At 39.7% G+C, this 10,859-nt stretch overlaps 1 protein-coding gene across 4 annotated transcripts in view; it reads left to right on the top strand.

The window, feature by feature from the left end:
- Positions 1–6,842, top strand: part of NRP1 (neuropilin 1) — a 113,652-nt gene extending 106,810 nt beyond the window's left edge. For 3 of the 4 annotated variants that reach the window (XM_074832586.1, XM_074832595.1, XM_074832613.1), the window contains exons 16-18: positions 116–209; positions 1,790–1,849; positions 3,047–6,842. In XM_074832586.1, coding sequence (XP_074688687.1) covers positions 116–209; positions 1,790–1,849; positions 3,047–3,336 — 444 coding nt within the window. In that variant the 3' untranslated portion in view covers positions 3,337–6,842. The remainder of the gene's footprint in view (positions 1–115; positions 210–1,789; positions 1,850–3,046) is intronic. The other variant, XM_074832604.1, reaches the window with a different exon arrangement.
- Positions 6,843–10,859: the final 4,017 nt, after the last annotated feature.

The following is a 10,859-nucleotide window of genomic DNA, read 5'->3' on the forward strand; positions in this document are numbered from 1 at the left end:
GTAGATGGGGCATCATGACAAGTGAAGATGTGTGTTAACAACTAATTAAGATATCCTGAATGCTGCAATTGTGTATTAACAGGAAAACAATGTGAACATTATCTTATTTTGCCAGGTGGTTATTGAGGGAGAAATTGGAAAAGGAACTGGAGGAATTGCTGTGGATGATATTAAAATTGACAATCACGTAGCACAAGAGGACTGCCGAAGTAAGTATGAATAGCAAGAACATATAGACATCTCATCCAAAGCATTATTTATTTTGTTTTGATAGCTGGTTTTTATCTGTGAGAAAGGGATAGATAATCATTGTCTATATAGCAAGTTTTGCACTGAAAACATCCTGATCTGACCCATAGCTTTATTCATAGTAAGTGCCACTGGTGTCACCTCAGCACCCCAGCAGCTGCAGTCTTTTGGATCAGAACTGGCATCCTACTGCCATAAGTCACAGCACGTTCACATTCTCACATCTCTCCCTATATTTTAGGCTCTTGCTCTCTTTAAATTTCTCTGTTTTTCCGAATCCTCTTTGCTGTTTTAACTCAAAATCTAGTTTTATTTCTTCACCCTTTTTAGAAGACCTACTACCAAGCCTACTTGAATTCTATTTTAAAGAACCATATCAAACCCTTACAGAATACACAGATAGGGTGAAATGGCCCGTGCTCTGTCCTCTGCTGTCCTGTAATTCTGAGTTTGCTGGGACTCGTTTGTTGTAGTCACCCAGACACATAGAACATGAAGTAATGTTAGAACATGGCCTTTTCCACATCTGAGCCAGGCTATTCCTGAGATGCTATTTGAGTCCTTTTATTTCTGGCCAGTCTTGAGTTATTCCAGTCACTACTGATCATACGTGCATTGCATACTGCATGTAATTTGGCAGCTGCAACCTCAGATAAACACAAGCAACTGAACCCTTCATGATGGAGATGAAGCAATGACTTTTGTGTACGAGAGGGGATAGAACTGAGAACCCTCAGCATTAGAAATATAAATTTATGCCATGTGAGCAATACAACTGAGAGCAATAATAGAGGGTGTTCGTCATGTTTTGTAGCTAATAGCCTTTTGAGGCTATCATGACAGACTCCAACTACATGGTATTTTCACTGCAGGATGAGAAAACTGTACAGTCTCTTTTTAACACACAGTCCTGGGGTTCATCATATGCTGCCAGAGTGACAGTTACCAGGAAAGAGAGGCAGGATGCATTGCTTGGTCTTCTTGCAGTGTCCTCAGTGCCAAGAAGGGTGCTGGGACTGCAGTGATGATATTCACCTGACTCCAAAATGAGAGAGGAAAGTAACTTCTTTCCTACCTCCGCATGTTTTGGTTGTTCAAACCAAATCCTGAGCAAAGACTTTGACCTGTGGGCACTAAAGCCAAAAACTCAGTCTGAAGCTCAAACACAAGTGGTCTCGCTGCAGTCAGTGAAATTGTTCTGGTGATTAACTATGCCTACATTGATGAAGTGTTGTGGAATTGGGCTCCAAAATTGTAAATACAATGAATGAGATGCTAATTCATCACACTGATTTCTCTTTCCCAGGCATGGAAAACCCCTGCTGATAACTAAAACTGTGCCAAGACTGGGCGGAGAGGAGTTTTTAAATCTTTCTTTTTTCTCCATTAATTTTCAGAGCCCATCATAATGAACAGTTCTGTCAAGCTGACATAATAATGCTCTGACACAGGAAAATCTGCTATACCATTATTGCCAGCATGATAGTCAATCAGTGTTTGTAACCCTAATAATCAATGTCAATTCTCTTTGCTTCATTAGAATCAACTGATGTGGAGAAAGAAATAGATGAAGAAGAAGACCCAGAAGGTAATCAAACAGGTAAAAATTGTGTTATTGTTGAAAGGAATGCATTTTAAAGGGCATTTTCATGTGAATTTATGTATTCTATTTATTTATTTATAGATTAGTTCACTAACTGCATATTGTATTAAGGTTTTTTGATTTATCTAGATCAGATGCTAAGAAGGCTTACATTTATTTGAAGGATTTAATAGTTTTATTTTTCTATGTTATATAATCTTATGGATCTTGTATTATTTATACCTATCTGAAACCTATAAAATTTTATATACTTAATTTGTTACATTGTATACATATATGTGCATCCACACTATAGCTCCTTAATATTTTGTTATCTAGAAGGTTTGTCCACAGCTGAAGAAACAGTTATCATTATCTCTTACAATTTATGACTCAGTGTCATTTTCAGACCTGGTTGAAAATGTCATTTTGTGACCAGTCTACCAAAGCATTATCAATTTCAATGATGATAGCTGTAAATGGATCATTAAATGGATCATAATTGTCATATTGTCCCAATAATAAAATATACTTGCGTTTTTCAGGCAATGAGCTTAATTTTTTTCTGCTACAGTCAACAGGATTGCTATTATTGATTTCGGTGAAAGTAGGGTTTGTCCAAAGACTTTTTGGCTTTTCCTGCAACAATTAGTAGGGTTTGCAAGCTTATTGAAACTCTTTCATAAACTGAAAGGGTTGAGGGAAAACATTATAATACCTAGTGAATATTTTACACAAGGGGCAGAGCACTCTTCTGTGTCTGTTCTGTCACTATTTCCATTTCAAGGTCCAAACCTGAAGTCAGTGAAGTGGAGATGGATGCAAAATGGCTGGAGATTCCCAACCAGTGTCTAAGGCTATAAACATTCACACTGAGCTGAACAAGATTTAATTAACATTTTTGAGCTAAATACTGCAAGCTGGCAAAATATAATCAAAAGGTCTGGTTATTCATTCCCAAGACTCCCACTTAATCCAAGTCAGAATCAGACCATTATTAACATGCAGCAGATTCAAGGATTGCAGAATAGTATGGGAAAAAAGACCTATTTGGGCCACATTATAGTTTTCAGCTCTTTATGACCACCTCCTAGAAGCTACATTTTCAAATTATGTAGCAATTTACGTCAAAAAATTTCCAGATTTCCAACTCATCAAACCAAGTTCTAACTAGAATCAGTTCTGAAAACTTTACACTTCTTTACTCCATTTCAGGGTTTACGCCTCCATATCATACAGGTGAGGACTATGATGATAACATCTCCAGGAAACCAGGCAACGTCCTGAAGACCCTAGATCCAATCCTTATTACCATCATAGCCATGAGTGCACTCGGGGTGCTTTTAGGAGCCATCTGTGGAGTTGTCCTGTATTGTGCCTGTTGGCACAATGGGATGTCAGAGAGGAACTTGTCTGCACTGGAGAATTACAATTTTGAACTGGTCGATGGTGTAAAACTGAAAAAAGATAAACTAAACACACAGAATTCATACTCAGAAGCATGAAGGTATAAAGCGACTGGAGAAGTTTCAGAGAATCGGGATGGAAGGACATAGCTCGGTCGTGCTGGGGAACTGTTGATCTTCTTTTACTGTACAGGCTGAAAAGTGCATTGATGACACTGAGCCAAGCTTTTCTCAGGAGCTTCAATGAGTGTGTAACCGATAAACATGGACAACAATCTGTGTTAACAATCTGAATCATGTACAGTCTGCTTTTTCTGTTGGTTTTATTTGAAATAATCAAATGCTGGTGTTGAGACCAAGTATGATTGACTTATAGTTCATTTTGTCTTTCTTTCTCTCCCTCTTTTATTCTCCGTTAATGGATAATTTTGTTTTTACTGTGCAAAATCCAAGATGCTGTCACAAAATGTATTCAGTAGGGTCCTTTGGATGGACATGCTGTCTGTAGCTCAGTGCCCAGAAAATATTGGAGTAAAAGCAATTTAGTGGACTCCTGCACCTGTATTTGTGTATAATTGCTCGTGTTGTGCATAGGCAAAGAAGGGTTAGGATGTTTTTGAAAGTACTGCTGCATCAGTACCGATATAGTGTGTCAGCTCTGTTTACGAAGCAATACAGTCAGATTTTATTGATGTTTTTCAGTGTTGTACTAAATTTTGTGCTTGTGAACTCCATAAAAGAGTATGTGCCATCATCAGACACAACTGGTAACCAAGTGTACTGCCTAAAAACTAAACAAAAAAAGTCCTTGGCACTGGCTAGTGTATGTCCTCTCAAGTGCCTTTTTGTTTGTACTGCTTCTCATTGTGTTAACATTAACTACAGCTCTGCTTCTCTGCAGTTATGCCCTTGTCTTTAATCATATTCTAATGGCTCACTGACTAAAAGAAAAGTATATTTTAGTGTAAGAAAGTAGCCTTAGCAAGGCAAGGGCTAATCAGATTTGACAACCTGGCTCGATTGTTCTGCTTTCTGTATTTCAACTTCATGTCTCTTGACCCTTTTGTATAAAGCTGCAATATCCCCTTTTATTGTTCTTTCATATAGAATGTATTTTCAAATGTAAAATCTCTCTCCCTTTCTCTTCTCTTTCTCTGTCTCTTTCTCTCTCTGAGTAGATTGCATAAGCATTTGCCATTGCCAAGGAAAGAAAACTGCAGCTTTAACTTGCTGGTAATGGCAAAGGATTTTATTAGAGTTTGTGTTAAAAAAATAAGGGAAAATTCTTAACTTTACCCTCCAAAGTCGAACTTTGGGTTTCTTCTTAACAGCATAAAGTGACAGTATCTTTTTTCCTGAAGTCATGAAACATGTCTTTTATTCTGAACAGCTTGCCTGTTAATTACACTAGGGAAAATTATTCCCTTACTGAAAAGATTGCCTTTAAAATGAGAAACTTTCCTCCTCCTGCCCCTACCTGAACCCAGAGTTCTGTTCTCTCAGTAAACGTGTATTTTCATGCTAATCAATGCTAATTGGGCTTACTCATGGGTACTGAGGGCAGAATAAAATCCCACAGTGTATGTAGGGTATGTTCTTACCATCCTGTTATATCCAATTGGCATTTCATACCAGAAGGTTTCTGTTTGACCAGAAGTGCAGATAGTGACAGATTCAGTGAGCTGAGTAATGTAAGGTTGTCGGAAAAAATGTGTATGACAATTATGTGGCAATTTTTAAATATTTTAGGACAAATATTATTGGAAAAATAATATTCAACAGCCTATGCAGCTGGTCCAACAGGGTAAAGAGAAACAAGATTTTGTTTCCTGCAGGGGTCCATAGGAGGAGGTGAGGGACCAGAGGGATCGCTCCCCTCCTGCCGGTGCAAGGGGACACCCTGGGTTTTCCACGATGACCCTCACACAAAACAGCCATAACTGGGGAGGCAGTGGAAGAAGGCAGCTTTAACCTTCCCCTAGGTATCTACCAACCAGCAGATAAAACCAGAGCAAACATGGGGAAAGGAATGTCCTGCAAAGTGCTGAACTCATGTTTTTCCTCACTGAATTCCCCAAGTAGAGTCAGGGAAGTGATTGTGACTTTTTGAGTTTGTCTTTTCCAAAATTGCTTTTGTAGTAGAGCAGTGAAGTATCCTGTCCAGGATTAGGACTGAAGAAGGGCTAATTTAGCCTTGAACTACATAGAGTAACAGAATCCACCCCTATTTATCAATTAAATGTTTTGAAGCATATAATTTCACCAATATGAACCATAAACCAGAAAAATCTGTAGAAAATCCACCAGTAACCTAGAAAGTGAAGAAAAGGGAGGGAGACTGGAGGTAAAAATATGAGTTTTGAAGTTGAAAATACTTTAAAGGAAGACTGAATAGAAAAAATGGTGGACAGTTGCTACTTCAAAGGAGTCCTAAAGGCAAAGACTATAGTGAAAATTCAAACAGTCACTTCAGGTCATCAAACCTTAGATGCTTAAATTGGAAGAGTTACCTCCCCAGGCTCTAGACCTTGGGTCCTCCAGAAGGTGAGACAGAGCACCTAAAGCCTGAAAGTTTTGCCTGAAAGTTAGTCCATGAAATGTCCCAGGTGACAAACTCACTTTGGCAGAGGTAGAATTTTCATTTGTATCTAACACTGTAATTTGACCGTAATGGTATCACAGCAGCTAGCTAATTAACCCAAAGAAAAAAAGGATTTTTCAAAACTATTTTCAGCACACCACCACCTTGTGATTCAGGTGTTAGGGTCTGTTCTTAGCTGAAAAAATTTCTAGTCCACTAACTTGACTGAGAGCTACATGCATATGTTGACTTGAAGAGAAAATCCCACTGGGGAGCCCAAGCCCAAAACCTTTTGAAATATTCTTATGGATTTCAATAGATTCTGGACCAGCTCTTGGTCTTGATCTGTTTGAACAATAAAGCTGGTGGTTGGTGGGTTTTTTTCTTCTTTTAACATACTGAGAATAGTGAACGTAAAAAGAAATGTATCTCCTTTGTGGTCTTCAGACCTTAGTATGATAATGAGGATCTAGCACTGAAGATTTGATTTCTCTGAAGGTAATAGAATGAAAGTTGCCCTTCAATAAAGGAAAAATGATACTGCAACTTTACATTGAAAAGTATCTTGCACTGATAAATATATTTAAAAAAATTATATGTTTATAAAGTTATTAATTTGTAAAGGCAGTGTTACAAAATGTTCAGTTTATATTGTTTTAGATTGTTTCATAATTTTTAAAGTGTAAAATAACATATTTTTTTCTTTATTGAAAAACTATAAAAATCTTCTGTAGTAAAATGATTTCATTTTACTGGTATATTATTGCTTCATGTTTTGTACCATCATAAAACTTTGTGCAAATTTTTTTTACAGAAATTTTTATTTTCTATGACAATATGACACTTGTAAATTGTTGTTTCAAAATGAACAGCGAAGCCTTAACTTTAAATGACATTTGTATTCTCAGACACTGAGTAGCATAAAAAAAAATCACATAGAACTGAACTGTAACTTAAATTTCCAAACTATGACTACTACATTCCAAAGAAACAGTTGAATTAAACATTTTCATAAAATATCCCATACCTGATGTATTTTATTATACTAAAATGAATTGGTTTTATTAAATGGCTGATTTTATTTAGCATCTTGCAACAAGCACAATGTTTTAATCATGGTTGCATTTGTTGGTAGGCAAGTCCAACAGACAGCACTTTGGTGGAACCATTCATGGTTTAGGATGGATGGGTTCACCCTCTGCCTGCCCAATTCTCTCTCCCTGCTGGAAGACAGTCCCACTACATGCCTAACTTTTAACCAAACAGCTGGAATTTAAGAGGACAAATCTGCCCCCACTGCTCTTAGGTTGTAATTCACCTCGCTGTTGTGGGAAGCCCAAGCCACCCACCCTATGTAGATCATACGTGCCACTTGCGGATTGCTCTTAGGGGGGGGTGAGATACACTGTGGAGTTACGTCCATTTTTGACAAGTTGCTCCACTAAGTCTCTGCTCCAGTAGTAAGGTCTGTACAGATGAGCTCCCTGTAAATTTCCACTGAAGTCATCAGGACTTACCCAACCATGGCCAAATCTCCCAATGTAGAGCACAAGTTGCCGATGGAAGCAAATGCTGCAAGGGCAGCTCATTGGGCCTGATTTGGCATTTAGTTGGGTGCTGAACTCATCTGTGGAATGTATGATCATGGGTAGGGTGACCTTCAAGAAGTTTTCATCCAGATCAGAAGCTTTAGATTGCCCATTTTCTGTTATGTAATACTTAGCTATTTGTTTCTTTTGAATACTGAGCACTCTGTACATTAAAGTTTGTCAAATCCTTTCTTTACATTGCACACTTGAACAATGCACATACTGTCAGTATGTCATTAGGTTGAGTACTCTTGGAGATTTTACTTCAGTGACTTTACTACTTCTGGGTGAAATACTGTACTTATTACCACATATTTGATGATTGCAACACCTGAAGAGAAAGTATCAAATCTTGTGTCCTCAAGAGAGCGGTGTTGTGGGTACCTGTTTAAAATATGAGATGGAAGTACAGCAAGGCACCTGAGCAAAGCTTTCCTTTGTGGTCAGAGTAGGGCTTGTTCTCAAAAGACAGATGTGAAGGTTATTGTCCATATAATCACTAAACCTAAATTCCGTAGAAATGTACTTCATTACACTCTGTTTGCTTCTGTGATAACCAGCCACAGGGCTCTTTAAGGGAAAATAAATGGCAATGGAATTAATTAGTGAGAAAAAGAAATCTATAAAGGAAATCCACTGAGGATGAAGTTCAGAAAAGAGAAAAAAGTATTTTAAGTTAAGAAAATTCTCTTCCTTTCATTTCGGGGAAATTAATTAGCCCAGAAGCTGACAACTACTTAGCACTAAACCTTCAGTTTTCCACAATAAATGGGCTGCATAAAGGAAAGACAAAAATGGTGCAGTGGGATCTGAATTACACTTCAGAACATAACTTGTAAATTTGAAAGAAAAAGAAGAGCAGATGGAAATAACAGATGGGTCAGCTACAGGCAACCAGTGCCAAGAGTGCATAACTCTGAGGCGCAGATATTAGGGTCATGGTCTGTAAAAAGGGTCTTTGGCAGGTAGTGACAAGCAAACCCTATTATTATTTCACCTGTACTTTCAATCAAATGTACCAACCCTGAGCCAGCAGCTACATAGCCATAGTGCTGAGCCCAGTCCCATTTCCTTACCTTTTGGCAGATGTAAAACACAATTACACAGCAAAAGGCAGATGTACAGGAGAGGCAGGGGCAGCACAGCTGATGTTTGGCTGGGTAAGGCCCACTGGCATCACAGAAATGACAGCAGTGCCTACCTGTACAAACCTGCCCACTGGACCGAAGCTACCAGTCCCAGGAGAGATGAAGGCTCCTCAGTCCTCACAAACTATCTTTTATGAGGCATATGAAGACTTAACAGGTGCATACTAACATAGCTCTAAATTTGACCTTCATAAGTCTTTTCTTATGTAAAACTAGTCCATTTCCAAGTCAATTCTCCTAATCTGCTTTGCTAAAGTCAGATGTTGAAGCTGGTTTCAATTTTCAGATCATAGCATCTGGATGTTAGATCCCAGAGTAATTCTCTTCCCATTCCTTAATTGTTCTCTCCTTTGCAATGTGTTATGCTTAACACCGTATTGGTTCAAGCAACATTAATTTATTAGAACTTTAATCTCTTCTTTTATATCATTTTATGCCTCAAGTCACCCATAACCACAATTTTATCTACAAGTGTTTGTTAAATTATAACAGAGTGTATCTAATTTTTTTTTTGCCATGGGATACTTTGTATAGCTGTTTTATTTGCCGATTAGTCCCCCTGTAGACCGTAATTGCTTTTCTACAGTAGGTCAGTTCTCTATATACACTTTTATTCTCATAGCTACACACAATCAAACTCTAATCTTATCACCTCAGGACTGATAGTGTCTCAACATTCATAACTGAAAATCTCATTAAAAAATCTTCTGGCATTTTTCACAGATGGATGAAGTCTTATCGTGTGTCCAAACCTAATTTCGCCTTCAATAATCATATTCTCTTATTTAAATTTATATTGTTTTTATTCGTCTCTCAGACATTTGATTCATGTCCCTGTCATTGTACAGCATCACTGTGCACCATGCACTCTGTTTTATTACAGACAGTTGTGTTTCCATAATGGGTGAGGTGGGTCCTGATTGAAAAAGGAATTGCAGTCTTACTGGAGCACCTTCAATACCAGAGAGAGATTAGGTGGTGCTCTCAAGGGGACAAGGTAAGGAGAAGTTGTCATGATTTGAGCTCAGAGGGCAATTGAGCACCATGCAGTTGCTCACTCCCCCCTCCCCCCCGAGTGCTGAGAAGGAGAGAAACAAAAGACCCAGAAACTTGAAATAAGGATAGAGAGGGGTGATCTCACCCTTTAAGGCAAAGGCAAAAGACAGACTCATTAGGGGAAGGCAAGAAAAGAGAACATAAATTCAATACAGACACTAATAACAACAACACTTAACAGACAGAGTAGAATCACGAGAAGCATTACCACATCCTGAAAACACCTTCCCCCATCCCTCCCTTGCTGGTCTCAGCTTTGCTCCCAATATCTCTACCTCCTTCTCCCCAGCGGCTCAGGGGGCAGGGAATGGAGGGTGTGGTCAGTCCTGCCACTTCTTCCACCTTGAGGCAGGGGTAACTTCTGGCATTCCTCCCCTGTTCCAGCATAGTCCCCCTCTCACAGGAGACAGTCCTCCACAAACCAACTCTGACACAAGTCCCTCCCACCGGCGTGGGAGGCAATCCTCCCAGGGCCAAACTACAACAGTGGAGGCTTCTTCCCATGGGGTCCTGGCCTTCTTTGGGTGCAGTCACCGGGGTTGGCATGGGGCCCCCCACAGGCCGCAAATCGGCATCTGCTCCACTGTGGACCTCCATGGGTGGCAGGGGGTGGGGTTGGCCCTGCCATCTCACCACAGGATATGGGGGAGTCTCTGCTCAGACACATCTCCCCGCCTTCTCCTCCTTCCTTCCACTGACCTCAGTGTTCACACAGATGTTCTCCTCGCACCTCCTCCTCACAACTCCCACAACTCCTCCCAGCTTCCCCTTCTTAAATATGTTATCACAGGGGTGCAGCTAATTGGCCTGGCCTTGGCCAGAGGTGGGTTCAACTTGGAGCCAGGGGAGCTTCAAGAAGCTTCTCACAGGGGGCCACCACTGTAGCCCCCTCCCCTGCTACCAAAAAACCCTCACCATCCACACAAACCAGGACAGAAGGTTTGGCCATGACAAAGACTGAGGGATTTAATGATGAGAGGCTGGAGGATGACGGGCTTGCCTGAGGAATAAGTATTTCAGGTGACATGAGCTACAAAGGGAATTACCAGAAAACCCCCTTGTTTATTTCCTTCATTTTTCACTCCCCAAAAAAAACCTTTACAGTTCTCAAAAAATGTCTGCATTGCAGAAATGTCTCTGGCAGCTGCCATGCACTTTTAAATCCTCAGGCATGGAAGAAGGGAGTGGGGGTACCAACCCATCTGTTAGCTGAACCTAAATGGTGGATTTCTACACTCAAAGGGGCAA

Source organism: Strix aluco, chromosome 1 (genome assembly GCF_031877795.1).
Source record: "Strix aluco isolate bStrAlu1 chromosome 1, bStrAlu1.hap1, whole genome shotgun sequence".
Lineage (NCBI taxonomy): Eukaryota > Metazoa > Chordata > Aves > Strigiformes > Strigidae > Strix > Strix aluco.